The sequence below is a fragment of the Lacerta agilis genome, chromosome 5 (assembly GCF_009819535.1).
Source record: "Lacerta agilis isolate rLacAgi1 chromosome 5, rLacAgi1.pri, whole genome shotgun sequence".
NCBI lineage: Eukaryota > Metazoa > Chordata > Lepidosauria > Squamata > Lacertidae > Lacerta > Lacerta agilis.
This window is the reverse complement of record NC_046316.1, coordinates 90731138-90751670: the sequence shown is the minus strand read 5'-3', so window position 1 is coordinate 90751670 and position 20533 is coordinate 90731138. Positions and strand designations below refer to the sequence as shown.

Genomic DNA, 20533 nt, shown 5'->3' with positions numbered 1-20533 from the left:
GGCCACAAAAGAACAGATTTGTGCTATCACACCATGGCACAGTCATGCTATGTTTCACCAACATGCAAAAGAGTTGGAAAAAGTTTCAGCTTCCTTTAGAACATGCAACAGCTACGGTATCTTACAGCATTGTCTTCAATGTTCTCAGACTGCACCATCCCTTCTACTGGTTTAAATCCCAGAGGGTTTAAAAGCAAATGTAATTTGGCAACACAATGTTTTTCCTTTGTGTTTTTTTTTGGACACATTCTCATTATATTTGGATAACTCCTCAAGAAAGGAGAAGCCACAAGGCAAGTTCTCAAAACCTGCTTACTGTAGTCATAATTTTGCAGAGTTTTGTCAACAATTGGAAATTTATTATTGATTTGGAATACTTATTGAGAGATTTCACAGCACCTTAAAGGCTGCTTTTGTCAAAATTAAAAGAAAAAAAGTGGAAATGGCTTCCCCGCAAATCAGGAATGGTAGCTGAAGTTCCAAAGTTCTAAATTTAAACATCACAAATTTATTTAAACATTACAAATTTATTAATTCAAATTTATTAGCTCCAATTGGAAATCATTTTGGCCAATCCCAAACCACAGGGGAAATGGGCGGGGCTACGTTTTGTGCTTACTTTTTCAGATTCAGTTTGTTTCCAGCTCACTGTGTGTGAACAGCTCGCTGCGTCAAACCTTGGAAAGATGGATTGGCATCAGGATCCAATGTTCCACCTGACGCCCGACCTAGCATCACTGCAGATCCAGGACTCGCACTCAGACCAGATGCTCAACCTGGCCGCACTACAAATCCATGACCCCCAGAGGGACCAGAATCGCGTGTCGCTACAGCGTTCCAGATTCAGGACCCATGGAGAGCCACTACAGCATCATCATGTCACTTGGGACAAACCAAGGCTCTCTCATCACAAGCTGTTGAATTACGAAAAAGGCAGAACGTTGCACCAACACCAGAGAATCTGTTGATGGCAGCTTTTACTTGTCTTACCACTAACTCGATGCAGACACATGAACATAACTATGCACAACATTAATGTGTCAACACGTTTACAGAAGACGCCACCCCTCCATTGAGGAACAAGTTTATTTTGTTGAACATTTGACACAGACATTAAGCTATTGAGCCCTCGCTTTCTGAGAGACTAAAAAGTATTCTTATTGCTGCCATTGCATGTCAAGGACCCGATCCCTCCCCCGGAGAAAGAAGACACAAGACACCATATGTAAGGTTCAAATTGGGCAAATAAATGGCCACAACTTTATTGGTTACGGATGTTGAGCGGTATTGGCTTAGGCATTGGATCAGCCGACTATATCCGACTCCAGTACGTCGTGCTGGCAGTCTGGGAAGGGTTAACCACAGATGGGTGAGCCCCTGCCGCTGCACATCAGCTAGGGACTCACCCTGCGATCACCAGCATGGGGCGTGCCTGGGGCCCTCACCTTCCACGGCTCCGGACAGTGGCCACACCCCACCGAACTCCTTTACCGAAGTACCCTTCAACCATTTGGGGGGAGGTGATGACCAGTCTCCCCCCCCCACCTTTCCAGCCTACCCTAAAATCCAATGCCTAATCCGCCAAACCAAAGTTGTGACGAATTGCTACGAGGTAGGCGAAAACCACCAGGCGGAGCCAATTTGCCAAGTGGGAAAATTCCTACCAGGCCCCTTAACGGCGACCAACCGTATTCCATAGCAGCGTCGAATCCTACCTAAACTAAAGGGGGGGTGGGCCGGGAAAACGCGACGAGAGGAGCAGGAAAGGGCAAGAGACCGAGCCCTGGATGCGCCCTGCTTAAGTGCAGCAGGCACACCCAAAGCGACCGCGCCAATTGGCCAGCCATCTGGGCACCGCACCCAGGGCTCGGCCAATTAGTGCTAGGGGATGACCCAATCCCCTGAGCACGTGCAGGTCTCGTGTGGCCTGCAACTCCCCCTCCTTCCTATGGGCGGAAGGGGCATTGTTGAAATTGTTTCAATGTTTGATGCAATGTTTACATAGGGTTTTATATAAAGTTTATGTTTGTATAATGTTTCATATGAAAAGGTTTACAAGGTTAATGCAATTGTTGCACAGGTTTTGCCTCATGACATACACATTATGCCCATAAAAGCGGCACTCCTTACCCTCCTTACCCTCTCACAGAAATTGTTCTCCACACCTTGATATCCCGCTTTATCACTACCCGAAGGAGTCTCAAAGCGGCTCACATTCTCCTTTCCCTTCCTCCCCCACAACAAACACTCTGTGAGGTGAGTGGGGCTGAGAGACTTCAGAGAAGTGTGACTAGCCCAAGGTCAGCCAGCAGCTGCATGTGGAGGAGCGGAGACGCGAACCTGGTTCACCAGATTATAAGTCTACCACTCTTAACCACTACACCACACTGGCCATCTTATAACATATCATACCATTTTCCCTTATTTATTAATATTTAATTTACACAAGGGTCATTCAAACGCTGCCATAGATGTTGTATCGTTATTATATTTTTGTAGGTATTTCTTGAACATATCCCATTTTTGAGTAAATGATTGTTTTGTATTTCCCCTTAATCTATTTGTCAATTGAGCCATTTCTGCATAGTCTAGTAATTTATTCTGCCATTCCCTTACTGTTGGTACTTCCCCCCACCCCTTCCCAATTCAATGCAATTAGTAACCGGGCAGCAGCTGTCGCATATACAAAGATTTCTCTTATATCGCTCTTGTGCAATTTTTCAGTAACCAGCTTTAAGGTCTTGTAAGAATTAAATGCTGTTACATGACAGTGTGTGCAAGAGATTTGTTTTTCAACATTCCCACTAGATTTCTCAACGAGCATATACGTAAATACCTGCGTGATTATTGTGAATTATTGGTCTAATGGTTGTGGCTATGGTTGCGAAACCTCCCACGTATAATAATAATAATAATAATAATAATATATTATTATTATTATTATTATTTATACCCCGCCAATCTGGATGGGCTTCCCCAGCCACTCTGGGCGGCTTCCAACAAAATATTAAAATACAATAATCCATCAAGCATTAAAACTTTCCCTGAACATACTGTCTAAGGCAGGGGTTGGCCAAGTTTATCTCGCCTGGGGCGGTTCATTCCCGCGGAGATCACTCTGTGGGCTGGATCATGTCTGCGCAGATACGATTTTCAGCATCTGCGTCTGTGCAGACACGATTTCCAGGGCCGCAGAAGCGCGACTGGTTTAGTGAAGCGTGCGGAGACTCACCGAGCAGGCGGCTCGGTTTGGGTGCGACTCGGGGGCCATTTAAATGACCCCCGTGGGCCGCTTGTGGGCCATGGGCCACAGGTTGCCGACCCCTGGTCTAAGGTGAACCAGCAGTAAATCAAATCATTATTAGGTTAATTGAATTCTTTACTTTTTTTGACCGTACAGCTGTAGCCGGCAATTTGGAATTTTTATTACTTCGTTCAAAAAATTCTTTTCAAGAAAATCAAATCCCTCTGCACTTTCCCCATATCTTTATTTTCTAACCGCTTTTGTAATTGTGCATAACTTCTTTTATATTTATCATTAATATATTGATTTTTCCAATGTCCAAATTTCTTCCTCTAACTTTTTCATCGCTTCTTCTTGTTGTTTTTTCAATTTACTGGATTCCCTGATACCAATTCCCCTCATCACCACTTTCTTTTTTTATTTTATAAAGAATTTATTAAGTTTTACAAAAAAAACAAAAAATAACAGGAAAAACAATACAAACAAATACAAAATAAAAAACAGAAAAAAGCATAGAGCCAGTGTAGTGTAGTGGTTAAGAGCGGCAGACCCGTAATCTGGGGAACCAGGTTCGCGTCCCTGCTCCTCCACATGCAGCTGCTGGGTGACCTTGGGCTAGTCACACTTCTCTGAAGTCTCTCAGCCCCACTAACCTCACAGAGTGTTTGTTGTGGGGGAGGAAGGGAAAGGAGATTGTTAGCCGCTTTGAGACTCCTTCAGGTAGTGATAAAGCGGGATATCAAATCCAAACTCTTCTTCTTCCTCCTCATTGTATCCCATATTATTGCATGAGTACTTTGCCCCTTCTCCTCAGTCTCCCATATGTCAAATAATTCTTTTCCTATCTTATTTACTGTTTGACTATTATTGAAGACCCTCGTCTCTAACCTCCACCTTCTGGCTCCTTATAATTTAATACCATATGAACCAATGTGTGGTCGGTTACCTTTACAGTATTATTCCAATTTCCATATTCATTGTTTTAGATATTAAGTTTTTTGAAATGAAGATATAATTTACCCTTCAATAGGTTTTACACATTGGTGAATAGAAAGAAAATTTCTTCTCCCCTCCCCTCATCACTCTCCATACATGTTTCATATCTTTCCTTTTCATGTTGTTGTTGTTCAGTCGTTCAGTCGTGTCCGACTCTTCGTGACCCCATGGACCAGAGCACACCAGGCACGCCTATCCTTCACTGCCTCCCGCAGTTTGGTCAAACTCATGCCAGTAGCCTCAAGAACACTGTCCAACCATCTCATCCTCTGTCGTCCCCTTTCTCCTTGTGCCCTCCGTCTTTCCCAACCATAGCTTTAACTATACGGACCTTTGTCGGCAAGGTGATGTATTTGCTTTTTAAGATGCTGTCTAGGTTTGTCATTGCTTTTCTCCCAAGAAGCAGGCGTCTTCTAATTTCATGACTGCTGTCACCATCTGCAGTGATCATGGAACCCAAGAAAGTGAAATCTCTCACGGCCTCCATTTCTTCCCCTTCTATTTGCCAGGAGGTGATGGGACCAGTGGCCATGATCTTAGTTTTTTTGATGTTGAGCTTCAGACCATATTTTGCGCTCTCCTCTTTCACCCTCATTAAAAGGTTCTTTAATTCCTCCTCACTTTCTGCCATCAAGGTAGTATCATCAGCATATCTGAGGTTGTTGATATTTTTTCCGGCAATCTTAATTCCGGTTTGGGATTCATCCAGTCCAGCCTTTCGCATGATGAATTCTGCATATAAGTTAAATAAGCAGGGAGACAATATACAGCCTTGTCGTACTCCTTTCCCAATTTTGAACCAATCAGTTGTTCCATATCCACTTCTAACTGCAGCTTCTTGTCCCACATAGAGATTTCTCAGGAGACAAATGAGGTGATCCGGCACTCCCATTTCTTTAAGAACTTGCCATAGTTGCTGTGGTCGACACAGTCAAATGCTTTTGTGTAGTCAATGAAGCAGAAGTAGATGTTTTTCTGGAACTCTCTAGCTTTCTCCATAATCCAGCGCATGTTTGCAGTTTGGTCTCTGGTTCCTCTGCCCCTTCGAAATCCAGCTTGCACTTCTGGGAGTTCTCGGTCCACATACTGCTTAAGCCTGCCTTGTAGAATTTTAAGCATAACCTTGCTAGCGTGTGAAATGAGTGCAATTATGAAATTCCTTTTCATAAATTTGGCTAATCCTCTAGTGTTACTACATCGTGCCTCTCGAGTAGGATTGACTTATCCGATCATTTATCAAATACCATATTGAAATCTCCTGCCATAATCATATAGCCCTTTTGAATATCCTCCATTTCCTTAAACACTTTATCAAAAAAAAAAAAAATCCATCGGACTTTCATTAGGACCATAAAACTAAATCATAGTGTACTTCCCCCCTGCTATTGTTCTCTGGATTATAATGTACTGTATATTCTGGCGTATAAGACTACTTTTAAATCCAGGAAAATCTTCTCAAAAGTTGGGGGTCGTCTTATACGCCGGATGGAGAATCTGCGGTCGAGTATATCTCAAACTCTATATTTTAACTGGAAAAGTTGGGGGTCGTCTTATCCGCCCAGTCGTCTTATACGCTGGAAAATACGGTATCTTCCCTCAGGATCTTTCTTCAACTAATCTACCGTAAATCCAAATCTCTTTGAAATTATACAGTCATACCTCATGTTGCGTCCACTTCAGGTAATGTCTTTTCAAGTTGTGTCCCATAGCAACCCGGAAGTACCGGAACAGTTACTTCCAGGTTTCACCGCTTGCGCATGCGCAAAAGCACTAAATTTCACCATGTGCATGTGCAGCAATGGTGCTTCTGGATGCAAACGCTTCGAGTTGCGGACGTGTCTCCGGGACGGATTACGTCCGCAACTCGAGTTTCCGCTGTAGTTGCTACCCCTCTTTCTCATAATTATTTATACCTCTCCGTTTGAGTTCATTAACCCCCTCTTTCGTGTGATGCGTTTCCTGTAAAAGTATTATAATCTGCTTTGTCTTTATTCACTAATGTTTCTGTCCTCCTCCTTATCCTCAACAACCCTTGTACCTGTTTCTGGAATGTTCCTGCAATGTACTTAGTATGCAATCTTGGCACTTAAAGCCTTAGCCTGTAACACCTTTGATGTTTGGCAATTGTCACTATTGACAAATATATACCGTAATTGGTAGAGGCGAAGGTGTGACGCCTTCTGTAGGAAGAATTTGAAATGCAACCCAACCTGCCTTAGACATCCCAGAGCAGAGCTGAGGCTTAAAACCTAAGGTGGCAATGGAGATCAGCAGCTGCCTTGCAGTTCTGGCCGTGTCTCTCCTGATTCTGCAGTTCCTGAAGCTGCAGTGGGGAAGGCGCTGCTTCCCACCCGGACCACTTCCGCTACCTCTCCTGGGGACCCTGTGGTGCTTTGGCTCTGGATGGCATCAAGACACCCTCTCCAAGGTATCCTTTTTGCATATTAAGGGTTGTTTTTCTAATGCGATGGTGTAGCAGCAGGGCTTCCCAGCATCTGCTCTACTGGGGAATGCAGGATTCCTCAGGTCACAGAGGAAGGGCCTCTATTTGTCGCTCCAGACACCGACCCAGTTTCCTGGAGGCTACTGGTGGCATGTGAGGTGAAGTCCTTCACCACACCTGAAGGCCACAGGCTGACTTATGGGGCACAAGGCAAACTGCTTAATGCTGTGCCTTCCAGTACCTCCCCTCCTCTCTCCACACTGACTGGCACAGGGGTGCCAACTTGAGTAAAACATTGATTTTTAAATAAAAATCTCATGAAAATCCGTTGGATTTTCCCTAACAGAAACCTTTTGGGAAAGCATTTTAGTTTCCCTAATTTTTTCCTAAACCTTTTGGGGAAGCATTATTTCCCCCCAATATTTTGCAGACTTTTGCAGAGCCAGACCAGAGCCTGGTGATGCAGGGCCTCCGAATTCCACCAGCGAGCTGGAGCATCTCTCTGATTGGCTGCCATGACAGCTGGGGGTGGAGCAACACTTTTGGTGGGAAAATAAAAGGAGCCGTTTCTGAGGGAGGGTTCAGATGGGGGGTTAGTTCGAGAGGGAGACAGGAGGGTGGTTTAAGGGAGAGAGTGGGAGGGAGGAGAGAGAGAGTTGGTTCTGGGTAGAAACATCCACTCTGAGGGAAATGTCCAAGGCTAGAGAAAAGAGTATCTGAGCTCAGTGTGAAGGGCAGTGTTTAGTGTCCTGTGAGAGTATTAGGCCAGGCCAGGCCGAGTTAACTGGGAGGCTGAGTTTCAGCCAGGCGAGGTAGAAGCTGTGGGGATACAGTCTACTTGGGTTTCATTTCAGTCAGGAGGGGGAGATCTTCTAGAAACAGAAGGCTCCCCAACCATTTAAGAGGGGTGCGGTGATCCCCTGGGGCTCTTGTACTATTTGAAGTACTTCAGGAGTGTGATTGTCAAAAGGTTGGGTAACTGACATATAGTACAGTGGTGCCCCGCTAGACGAATGCCTCGCTAGACGAAAAACTCGCTAGACGAAGGCATTCGTCTAGCGGGAGGCTGCCCCACTAGACGAAAAAGTCTATGGGGCTGCCTCCCAAGACGAAAAATTTTCGTCTTTTTTTTTCGTCTAGCGAAAGTGCGGCTTGCATTGCCGCTTGGCTAGATGAAAAAAACGCTAGACGGAAAAATTCGTAGAACGAATTATTTTCGTCTAGCGGGGCACCACTGTACCACCTTGTTTAGGAACCAAAGTATTAAGCTATAACACCCTATGCAGCAAATGAGTTAAAGGAACTGAAGTGAAATAAGTGGAAATAAGCTGAGCATTTGCCATCTAATCTAGAAAGCTGTGACATCTACCTGAAGCGTAATAACTGAACATAAACAACTGAAATTTAACAGAAGCTGTGCTTGATTAGAAGCCTGTAACATCCATTAGATTTAGTATAATTATTAATAGGTTAACTATTTCCTGAAAAGGCTTTATCTCCCAATACATCCATTATCTACTTCATTCTGTTAAATAAATCTTTGTTGCTTGTTCAACTTCTGCCTGAGTCTCCAAGTATCAAATTTTTTCCCTCACAGAAGAAACAAAAGATAGCCTGTGGTGGTTGAAAAATACATATTATGGAGTGTGTACGTGGGAGGGATCCGCCGCAATTGGTACATACAGGTGGGATCCGCTACATGTTGGTATACAGCAGTGAGATCCACTAGATTTTGGTGGTAGCGGTGGGATCTGCACTAGTACATGCACTAATAAGTTAGTAATGAAGTAGAGAAGATGTTTACCCAACGATTGGCAGTTTGACTGGGTGGTCACAGAGAATCGTACAGCAGTTGAGTTGGAAACCAACCCCTTACAATGCGAAGTTTGGTGTAATCAAACAGAGTTCAATTCAGAATAAGAGGTAGCCTTGCCATATTCTGGTTTCCCCCAACTACTCCCTGCCACCAGATACAAGTGGATGTGGACTCAGCCAGTCTAATTTAAATGGGGGGACATGGATTTACAGCTAAATAATGATCAAATGTGGACAACAAAGGAATCCTTGGGCTGCAGACTCCTCCACAATCTGTCCTTTGTCTTGTGCGTGGACCTCCGTTTCTGTATTGCTCAATATACGTCTCCTTTTTTGTGTGTGTAAAGCTTAACACTTTAAAATGGCTTTTTTAAATGTCTGGCTGGACGCTTCCGGACAACCCTATTTATGGGTCATTTACTCTCAGGTGGGTTAGACAATATCCCAGGCCTCTGGATAATTAAACAACCTAGATTTGGAAAATTAAATAACCTTTAAAAGAGGGGAGGGGTCTTGTTTTTGTTTGCTATGTTATGTATTTTTATGTTTTCATATTGTAAAGTGCTCTGTGATCCTCAGATAGAGGGTGGTATAGAAATTTAATAAATAAAATAAAATAAAATAAAAACTATCAGTTTATCCCAGGAGTTTGGAAATGTTGGAGTGGGAAGAAAAGAGGAAAGAATTGGATGGCATTGCAACAAAGATGTCGTTACCCTTTGTTGCAATTTGGCTGTGGAATTTCATGGAGTTTTGTCCTGAGCTCGGGTCATCTAAGGTGAATCATTCAGCGCAATGCAGCTTGCTGCAAACCCAGTTCGTTGCTTTAACTGCGTCTGTTTCTCAAATCACACCAGTCACGGACTTTTCTAAAGCGTGGGGTTAGTTGGGTCATGTTGCAGAGAAGGTTTTCAGCTGTGTACAACTGGAAAGGACTCATTGTAGGTGGTTGGCTAGGTTTATTTGAACCCAACGGCCTGCACTAATTATGCTCATAGAATAGAATCATAGAATCCTAGAATCCTAGAGTTGGAAGAGACCACAAGGGCCATCCAGTCCAACCCCCTGCGAAGCAGGAAACACCATCAAAGCATTCCTGACAGATGGCTCTCAAGCCTCCGCTTAAAGACCTCCAAAGAAGGAGACTCCACCACACTCCTTGGCAGCAAATTCCACTGTCGAACAGCTCTTACTGTCAGGAAGTTCTTCCTAATGTTTAGGTGGAATCTTCTTTCTTGTAGTTTGAATCCATTGCCCCATGTCCGCTTCTCTGGAGCAGCAGAAAACAACCTTTCTCCCTCCTCTATATGACATCCTTTTACAGTTATGCTTTTTAATTTTATTGTTTAAAATAGTGAATTTTGCACAAAGTGTAGAAAACAATAAAACACAATGGGGAGAAGTGATGAATCACATTTTGGTGGACCGTTCGTATAAATAATATAGACAACTAGTGTCCCCCTACTATTTTTCTACAAAAAGAAGTGCCAGAACTCACCACGAATGCCTCCCTTGGTCTCATATATGCCTTTTTAATTTTAAAACAACACAGCTGTCCAAGGTTTACGGGAAAGTCTTCACCATCTGGGTTGGGCACAAGCCGATGATTGTTGTGAATGGCTTTTGTTCGGTGAAGCAAGTGCTCAGCAACTACTCGGAAGAGACCTCATGTCGTGTAGTAACTCCCTTTGTCAGAGACATGATGAAAGGAAAGGGTAAGTGTAACTCATAAAATCATCCCCACCCCAATAAAAAAGCACTATTTGCAACAGCCCTTTCCGCAACCCATTAAGAAAGATATGAACACAGTAAAATTCAATTAAAACTATTTAGTTTAATTAATTCAATGAAATTGATCCGGTGATGCCAGTTTCTCTAAGTCTGGTAGTCATTTACACCACCAGTAAACAGCTGCCACCCCCTAGCCTCTTAGTATTCCAACTTTGGGAACTACAGAGAGTCAGCATGGTGTAGTGGTTAAGAGCGGTGGACTTGTAATCTGGTGAACCGGGTTCGCTTCCCCGCTCCTCCACATGCAGCTGCTGGGTGACCTTGGGCTAGTCACACTTCTCTGAAGTCTCTCAGCCCCACTCACCTCACAGAGTGTTTGTTGTGGGGGAGGAAGGGAGAGGAGATTGTTAGCCGCTTTGAGACTCCTTAAGGGGAGTGAAAGGCGGGATATCAAATCCAAACTCCTCCTCCTCCTCCTCCTCCTCCTCCTCCTCTTCTTCTTCTTCTTCTACTACTACTACTACTACTACTATTATGTTCTGGCTCAACCCAGGAAACCTGGGACTCCCATTTGGATATCTGGGTAGCAGCCTTCCCATGATACACAGCTCTCCGTGGAACATCCACTCATCAGATGTCAAGGACAACTGCACAACTTTTAGAGGACGTCTGATGGAAGTTTTTTTTTAATGGTTGACATTTTATTACATTTTTATACATGCTGGAAGCTGCCCAGAGATGCTGGGGAAACCCAGCCAGATGAGAGGGGTACAAATAATAATAATAATAATAATAATAATAATAATAATAATAATTCATAAAGAAAGTATGTGCAAGTAATGGTGTTCATTCAATAGCAATGGTGGGTCCACTTACAATATACTACATGAGAATCAGAAACTTTATTGTTAGTTAACTTTTGTTTTGCTTTGTATTTATGTGCTTAAACCTTGATTGTTTTTTTTAATCAAATTTATTCTGTGTTTGTTAAATTGTTGGCTTTTGTCATTTTTGAATTTGCTGACATGCTCTGTGTTTCATATATTTGTATTTCAACGTTTTGAATGTTTGCTGCAAGCCACTTTTGACGCTGCTTGTTGCAGAAAACAGGCATATTAGTAAACTTACAGGGAGCAGTGCTGGCACCTGTCTATCTCGAGAGACAATGGAGGAGTGTGCCCTGTGCGTGAGGTCAAGCTGTTGGAAGGTTGCAGCACCTGCTGTGGCTGTAGAGACAGATGCGGGAGAGACATGTTTTGTTGCAGCTGGGGCAGACGAAAGTGTCAGGTTGTGCCACTGCAGACGCACCTTCTCCCAATATCCACCTATTCCAAAGGAAGTTTGTGCCCTTAGGCCTTACACGCAGTCAGTTCAGGGTTCTCGTAGACTTAGAATTTCAGAGCTGGGGGTGCGTTGCAAGAGGGAACTCCAGCAGGTGGCAGCAGAGAGGCTGCAGATGGCGCATTGGTATAAAGCACAGCAGTACGCCGGCTGTCTCTTGGCCATCTTTCATACATATGACTGGCTTACAAAAATCATTTTTGAACAATAATATCTTGCTGCCCTTAGGTATCCTATTTTCAAGTGGCTGCACCTGGAAGGAGCAGCGGCGTTTTGGGATGTCTGCGCTCCGATCACTGGGCCTTGGAAGGAAAAGCATGGAGTTCTGTGTGCAAGAGGAGGCTGGCCACATGGTGGAGTTCTTTGCAAGCAAGAGAGGTCAGGAATATCATTAATTCTAAGGCACTTTTCCTAACACCAGGAATGAACCAGATCAGCCGCCACCAACCAGGTGCCCTCCAGATGTTTTGGACTGCAGTGTCCATCAGTCATAGAATCATAGACTTGTAAGGGATCTCAAGGCTTATCTAGTCCAGCCCCCTGCAATGCAGGAATCATAGCTAAAGGATCCTTGACATATGGCCATCTGCCATGGACTGATGGGATGCAGAGGACGGATGGGAGGTGCCAGCTGGGGAACCCCCAAGGGAAGAAGGCTCAGAGCCCAGGGAGTGGAGGTGCGATGGTGATGAGAGGTCAGTGGGAGAAGATTGGGAAGAGGAGGTGTCGGAAGCTGAAGAGGCAACAGGGTTCAGTGATCAGGAAGAGGCTGAGGCAGAGAGCAATCCATAACCAGAGGCAGAGATGAGGCTGGCTGCTGCAGAAGCCAGGAGGACTCTCCTTCCTGCTGTGACCTGCTCCCCTCCCTGCTGGTCTCCCAGAACATGAAGAGGAATGAAGAGGGCTGAGTGAAGACAGACAAGATGATGGAGCCTCAGATTGCTTGGGAAGGAACCGGGGAAGGAGGAGACTTAGGGAGCTGTGGGAAACCAGTGACCTTTAGTCCTTGCAACTATAGGTGAAACTCAAAAAATTAGAATATCGTGGAAAAGTCCATTTATGTAAGCAATTGTTTTCATTAGCTACTGGAGTTTAATATATGAGATAGACTCGTGACATGCAAAGTGAGATATGTCAAGCCTTTGCTTGTTATAATTGTGATGATTATGGCGTGCAGCTGATGAAAACCCCAAAGTTGAGATTGTTAATTTGGGGTTCTCATCAGCTGTACGCCATAATCATCACAATTATAACAAATAAAGGCTTGACATATCTCACTTTGCATGTCACGAGTCTATCTCATATATTAGTTTCACCTTTGAAGTTGAATTACTGAAAGAAATGAACCTCTCCACGATATTCTAATTTTTCAAGTTTCACCTGTACTTCATAGGGGCAAATCCTACCAGAAAGAGTTGCTGCGCTCACTAGGCCTGGCCTCTTGAGCTGTCTTGTTTCTTTGAATAAAGAGTTAACTTTGCTGAAGCCATGTGAGTTACTGCTGCGTAAAAACCTCTGGTGAAGGAGGGTCCGCCACCTTCCCAGGGAGTCTGCTCCACTGCCAAACAGCTCCTTTCTACACTGGCATGGGCTGGTGGGTATTGTTGTACAAAACATCTGGAGGGAACAAGGTTGAAGGCTGCATCAGGCTATGCATCCATGAGGACTGGTGTTAACAGGGGAATGTGAACAGTTTTGCTGGATGAGAATAAAGGCCCAGTAGTGGCTTCATGGAGAAGCCACAATCAGGTCACAGGGGGTGTGCAGCCTGTTTCTATCTGCTGTGTGTCTACCTGGTGCCATAATGATGTCAGGTGATTGGCAGGTAGGTTGCCCTGCCCGCTTGTCAAAGTTGGCCCCTTGGGGTGGATTCCTTGCCCCCCTGTGATCAGAAGGCCTAAAGGAGCAATATGGTTAAAAGAAGAGCAAAGCTGTGCTTAGAAGGGAGCAGGAGCTGAACGATTATGCAGATAAACTGTACATGACCTTCCCAACACACATTCAACACTGCTCAGAGTGTTTATTGTGACAAGAGGACACCTGTATTTTTCTAGGCGAATCTGTAGACCCTAGAATCCCCCTCTTCCATGCCTTCTGTAGTGTGATCTCCAGCGTAATTTTTGGACACCCTTTCGACATTGAAGACAAAGTGTATCAGAAGCTGATAGAGTGCATTGAGTACGAAGCACATTTTTTCCTCTCCACATTTCATTTGGTGAGCGACTTTGCTATTTTGCTGTATTATATTATTGCAAGACAAAATGTCATCATCCTGCAGTTTGCACAGCAGCTGATAAGCTGTGAGGGGATGGGGGTTAGGATGGTGTTTAAAGGGAGAGGGTTGCAGGTAAGTGGGGTTGGTGAGCAATGCAAGTGGCGGGGAGCAGCCCCTAGTGTGTATTTATGCCTGAAGGAATGTCACCACCCCCATAGTTCAGCCTGGACACTGCGGTCCAGCACTGAGGGCCTTCTGGCGGTTCCCACACTGCAAGATGTGAGGGTACAGGAAACCAGGCAGAGGGCCTTCTCGGTGGTGGCGCCTGCCCTGTGGAATGCCCTCCCATCAGATGTCAAGGAAATAAGCAACTATCTGACTTTTAGAAGACATCTGAAGGCAGCCCTGTTTAGGGAAGTTTTTAATGTCTGATGTTTTATTCAGTTTTTAATCTGTTGGGAGCCGCCCAGAGTGGCTGGGGGAACCCAGACAGATGGGCAGGGTATTAAGAAGAAGAAGAAGAAGAAGAGTTTGGATTTGATATCCCGCTTTTCACTACCCGAAGGAGTCTCAAAGCGGCTAACATTCTCCTTTCCCTTCCTCCCCCACAACAAACACTCTGTGAGGTGAGTGGGGCTGAGAGACTTCAGAGAAGTGTGACTAGCCCAAGGTCACCCAGCAGCTGCATGTGGAGGAGTGCAGACACGAACCCGGTTCCCCAGATTACGAGTCTGCCGCTCTTAACCACTACACCAAACTGGCTCTCCAATTATTATTATTAATAATAATAATAATAATAATAATAATAATAATAATAATAATAATGTGTCTCTGTGTATTTGTATATGCATGTGTGTGTGTGTGTGTGCACGCACGCACGCACGCACACACACACACACACACCACAGACAGTCTTACCAGTTTTGCAAGGCACTTTCATGCCACCTCTTGCCTGCCTGGTCCTTCTCCCGTTTGAGGGAGGTACCAGCCACCAGGGAGAATGTGCTGGTGAAAAGTTGATTCCATTTGAGAAAGCTTGATGGGGCACCTCAGGCCCACTTTGTGTCAGCAATCCAATGAAGAGACATTAGCAGTGGGACACCTGAGCCAATGTGGTGCAGTGGTTAGAGTGTCAGACTAAGACCGGGCAGACCTAGTTTCAAATCCCCACTTGGCCATGGAGCTCGTTGGGTGACCGCGGGCCAGTCACTGCCTCTCAGCCTAACCTACCTCACAGGGCTGTTGTAGGGATTAAATGAGGAGAACCATGTCCCCTGCATTGAGCTCCTTGAAGAAAAAGATGCCCATTGAGGCATCTGGTTGGCCACTGTGAGAACAGGATGCTGGACTAAACTGGCCATTGGCCTGATCAAGATTCAGGGCTCTCCTTACATTCTCTCTCTCCCACCCCCCTCCAGCTGTATGAACTGTTTCCGTGGCTGATGCGCTACCTCCCAGGACCCCACCAGAAGGCTTTCTCATGCTTGGAGCAGATCCATTCATTTGGAAGGAGTGAGATCAGAAGGCACAAGGAGAAGAGGGAAACAGATGAACCACGGGATTTCATTGACTTCTATCTGGATGAAATAGATAAAGTAAGTGGCTGTTGGAATGGGGACAATTTGCTCTTCAAGGGGGGACGCCCCCAGGGCCCCGAATGAACACCATTTCTGTAGGTGGGTTGGCTCTGTCCAAAGCGTGGATGTATGAGTCTGCCAGTTTTGGTTTTCTCTTCCTCTTTCTTAGCCTCACGTCCAGTTTCCTGCTTGATAGTTTAAAAAAAGGGGGGGGGACCAAAAACTCAAAGCAGTTTACAAAAGAAATAAAACAATGAATTTGTCTAGTATTGGACTAGTACCTGGGAGACCAGGGTTCGAATCCCCACTCAGCTCACCGAGTGACCCTGGTCCAGCCACTGGCCCTCACAGCCTAGCCTACCTCACAGGGGTGTTGTGGGGATTAAATGATGGGGGAGAACCATGTACACCACACCCCTTGAGCTGCTTGGAGAACAAAGATGGGGTATCCGTGCAATAAATGAATAAATTCATTGTTGACAACAGAAGAAGGATGATCCCGAATCGACCTTTGACGAAGTCAACTTGGTTCATGTCATTTACGACCTCTTCACAGCCGGGACAGATACTGGTTCATCCACTTTGTGCTGGGCTCTGCTCTTCATGGTGGTTCATCCAGACATCCAAGGTGAGAGTCAGGGTGTCAATACTCTTGAAATGTTTGAGCCCAGAGGGAGTTTGTGCAACATCTGGGCACCAGAGAAACGGCAGAGGGCGGTGGCCCAAATCAAGTACAGTACAGTTTTTTAATGTCGGGTGTGTGTGAGAAAACCCACATATTCATTGTTGGTTTGAAAAGTTCCTAAGCATTTCTGTACACCCACATCAACATGTAACAGCTAGGGCAACTCATCGTATCTTCTGGTATAAAGTCCTGCCCTGATGGCACCATCGGTTTTCAATATGTCTTTCTGCCCCCGTGATTTGGAACTCAATATGGTGTCCATGGTCGTGGCTGGGGAGGGTGGAGATAAATAAAATTTATTTTATCATCATCATCAAAATGTGTATATTCGGAGAAATATACACAGTTTCTCCCTTTTCCCCAGTCTTCAGGTCTCTTTATTTCTGCACCAGTTTGCAAATTCCACTCCCTGCCCCACGCTGCTAGTCCTCATGAAAATCTGTCAGCATTTTAAGTGCGTATTTCTTCCCCCAAAACCACATTTTCATATGCAGTGTTTGCCTAATATAGATCCTTTTGCAATATCTAAATAATTTAAAGCATTGTTCCTGTTATTTTAACTACACCAGGCATACCTTTCCCTAATACACATATTTCTGTACATATTTTCTGTTGGGGAATTGCATGACATTCAGGGCTGGTGCTCACGGCCATTTCTGATATTTTGAATCACTCTGAGCTTATTTTGGAATGCATTAATTGTTTGATGAATTTGGGTTTTTTTTGCCTTATTTATACGCTGTTGTGTTTTTTATGTTATTATAGAGATTGTAATGTTTGTAAATTTTTGATGCTGTTGTTAACTGTGAGCCACTCAATACTGTTATTGCAAATGTGGGATACAAATCATAGAATGATAGAACTGTAGAGATGGGAGGGACCCAAAGGGTCTCTCGTCCAACCCACTGTGATGCAGGAATCACTTTTATTATTAAATTAGGTCAAATCAAATGATTTGGAGAAGTATACATTTTGTAAGTAGCTGTGTTTTGGTACTTGTTTTGAGAGGGGCAAAATGAGAATTTTAATGCAAATCAAGCAAAATTTCATCCCCACTCGTATCCTTAGGGATTCATTTCCACCTCCGTTACAAATATCTTTATGGACTGAGGATGCTGCAGGGTTTCTAGAGTTGCGCAGTCATCATAGTAAGATTGCTTTGGTTCTAAATGTGAACATGACTCCACAGAGAAAGTTCAGGCCGAGATTGATGCTGCTGTGACACGTTCCCAACGCATCTCCTATGAGGATCGGATGAACCTGCCCTACACCAATGCTGTCATTCATGAAATCCAGCGCTACAAATACGTTCTCTTGGTTGGAAATTTCAGGCAATGTGCAAAGGATGCAACTATGTTTGGTTTTCCCATTAAAAAGGTACAGAACTCCTCCCCCCCCCACACACACAACGAAATTTAAATTTAGTGCACATCCTGCCAATAGCCTAGACCGAGGAGAGTCTTCTAGGTAATGGGCAGCATATGCCCAGCAGGTCAAGTCTCCCTGGTTTTATACTCCACACTTCCTCACAAACGAATCCCAGGGCTTCTAACAAATACATCATAATACAAAATACAATCAGGGCTTTTTCCCCAGCCAGAACTCACTGGAAATCAGTTCTGGTACCTCTCAGGTGGGTGCCATTGCCATTGTAAGAGAACAAGAGAGGTATTCATGGTGAGTTCCTTCACCAATCTTTCTAGAAAAATAGCACTGAGTACAATGATAACAAAGCCCACTTAAAATACCGATTAAAGGCATACAAAACAATCATAATGAAAGAAATGGTCCAATAGTCTGACTTCCTGCATTCCTACAATGTTTTCCTGAGCTGGGCTCAGAGAAGAATTTCAGGAGTCACAGATGCCCGTATTAAATGAGAGCTGGATTCTTCACTGGCTTGGATCAAAATCTGAGCCTTGGGAGAATTGCAGGATTCCTTCCATGTATGTCTACCAGCCGTCCCAGCCTACCAGAGCTCTCCTCCCTTTCTATTTATCTGGCAATTCAAGGTACCAAAAGCAGCATTATACAGTGGTCCGACGGCCAGGTTAAAACTCAGGCAGTTTGTGTCTCTCTTTGCAGGATACTGTAATTATTCCTGATATAGCCTCTGCTCTATATGACCCTGAAGAGTGGGAGACGCCTCACCAGTTCAACCCAAACCACTTCCTGGATAAAGAAGGGAACTTCTTCGTCAGAGACGCCTTCATTCCATTTTCATTAGGTAAATGTGACTTGCCATTCAGTGCAGAGTGCATTGGAATGGCTGGTTCTAGAGCAGAGTTTCCCAACCTTGGGTCTCCAGCTGTTTTTGGACTACCATTCCCACCATCCCTGACCACTGGCCCTGCTAGGTGGAGATGATGGGAGTTGTAGTCCAAAGACAGCTGGGGACTCAATGTTGGGAAACACCAGGCTAGAGCAACGAAGGGTAGGGCTACATTTTTTTCAAACCAAGGACCACATTTCCTTTTGGGCAAGATACAAATGTGGGCAGGGCCGGCGCGTCCATTAAGGCAAACTAGGCAATTGCCTAGGGCGCCAAAATGGAGGGGGCGCTGGCCAGGCTTGGGCAGGGGGGCGGGACAGGCTAGCAGCAGCTTCTCCACTGTAGTGGAGAGGTGCTGCTTGCCCCCTACACCACCCCCCGGCTCCCGCTAAAGCAGGCTTTGGCGGGGGGCGGGGGGGCGCCAGAAGGTGGTCTCGCCTAGGGCACAAGAAAGCCTAGCACCGGTCCTGAATGTGGCCAGGGCAGTGAATACAGATGTTGCCTTGTGACAGTTTTCTATGCACACTCCCTCTGTATCCCCAAATCCAGGCAAAAACACCCAAGAAGGGTGCGAAGGAGGGCTGTTGAATGGTGTGACTCAGGAGGGTATGGGATCTGGGGGGGAGCTCCAAGGGCCAGGTAGAGAGGTCTTAAGGGCCACATACCTTAGGCCTGAGGTATCCCAAGCCCTGGACTAGAAATGTCAACACAGCATGGGCGAAATCTCTTGGAAAACCTTATGTTGTTGGTCACCCTAATCTGTCCAGTTATCACAGTGAGTAGTGTCTCCTTCCTTAGGGAAGCGAATCTGTATCGGGGACAATCTGGCAAGGATGGAGATTTTCCTCTTCTTCACTAACCTGCTGCAAGCGTTCACATTACGGCTGCCTGATGGTGTGCGGGAGCTCAACACAAACGCTGTGAGAGGAAGGTTAGCTGTGCAACCGCATCCTTACACAATCTGTGCTGTTCCTCGCAAGGCTACAGCTTGGGAGAGGGAACAAGAGGCCAGCCAGAGAGCTTAGAAGCAGACGCCACCAAACCAAGCTACTTTCCCATGAATCCTGATGGAGAACGCTCAACTGCGTTGGTTAAGAAATCTGATGTTGCTGAACAGGAACTCTTTTGTGGAAACCCAATTTGTGGGTACATGGCTTTCTAACCGAACTCAACAGCGATCTTCTAGATATGAATGTCTTCTGGCTGCTAATTTATTTGCAATAGGATTCAGCACTTGTTTTCAACTCCTGCGCAGAACAGTATTGGCTGAATCCTCTTCTGTCCCGCTTTTCTCAAACACAGCCTGGGGCCTTCTGCATGCAGAGCAGTTGATCTACCATGGCTCTTTCCCCTAATTTCCATAAGGAATAAACCAAGCCATTTCAACCATGTGTCGGCCATGTATTTATGAAGAACCTGGCATATAATGAAACTGGTTACAGACAGATACAGCTCGCTCACATGAAGGACAAGCATGAGTGCAGCTTTTCCAGAAAGCAGCTCAGGTTTCGCACAAATTGTAGCCCCACGCATATCAATTTTCAGGCTCAAACTTCATGGTTCATGGGCTGGTTCATTGGCAGACCACCCTCTCAGCCTGAGCCCCTGTCTGTATTGTAGTAATAATACTGACCTGCTATACAGGATTGCTTCCTTGCCAGTGTAGGTATCAAGTTCACCTAACTGCCTGCTTTCCCCCCAGATTTTCACCTTGGGGCCATGAGTTTCATTTAACATCCTCCATCAGCAATAGCCAAAAAGGGTAGCCAAAACAAGTTACATCTTATCAATCATTGTGAAACTACTGCTTTACTTCATCAGGGGAGTCCCTCTTCACGTTCCCTATACAGGATGAAGGATGTGGTATGGGGACCAGGAAGGGAGGGGCCTTTTCAGTGGTGGCTCCACCCATTGGCAATTCCCTTCCAATGGAGGTGGGTTTATGGGTTTGGACAGCTGGTTACGAGTCGCCTTTTTTTCAGTGGGGATTAGGAGGAGAAAAGACGTGGTTGGAGAAATCAGCTAGTTGCAGCTGCTGCTGCTGCTTTCAATAAATCATTGTTTTGTAGGTTGTTATACCTTGCTGTGTACTTCAGGGACTGTGTTATTTAATGCATTCTTTTTTTCCATGTTTGACTTTTATAAACCGCCCTTTGTACAATCCGCAGGGTGGTTCAGAACAATCACCCAACTGGATAAATGAATGAAATGAAA

General features: G+C 45.0%; 1 protein-coding gene across 2 annotated transcripts; it reads left to right on the top strand.

Annotated features, from left to right (window-relative positions):
• The first annotated feature begins 6481 nt into the window (after positions 1-6481).
• LOC117047568 (cytochrome P450 2J2-like) lies at positions 6482-20533 on the top strand. 2 transcript variants are annotated; one of them, XM_033150849.1, is made up of 9 exons: positions 6482-6668; positions 10051-10213; positions 11799-11948; positions 13625-13785; positions 15204-15380; positions 15849-15990; positions 17237-17424; positions 18133-18274; positions 19118-20533. In XM_033150849.1, the coding sequence occupies exons 1-9, from the start codon at positions 6501-6503 to the stop codon at positions 19342-19344; spliced, it is 1518 nt and encodes a 505-aa protein (XP_033006740.1). In that variant the 5' UTR covers positions 6482-6500; the 3' UTR covers positions 19345-20533. The 2 variants fall into 2 exon arrangements, with proteins under 2 accessions (XP_033006740.1, XP_033006741.1); XM_033150850.1 differs by lacking the exon at positions 10051-10213 and having other exon boundaries at positions 6577-6668.

Coding starts and splice junctions, on each gene's coding strand:
- LOC117047568 (XM_033150849.1), top strand. CDS start 6,501: ATGGAGATCAGCAGCTGCCTTGCAGTTCTGGCCGTGTCTCTCCTGATT. Junction 11,949..13,624: donor GTTCTTTGCAAGCAAGAGAG/GTCAGGAATATC, acceptor GTATTTTTCTAG/GCGAATCTGTAGACCCTAGA. Junction 17,425..18,132: donor TTGGTTTTCCCATTAAAAAG/GTACAGAACTCC, acceptor CTCTCTTTGCAG/GATACTGTAATTATTCCTGA.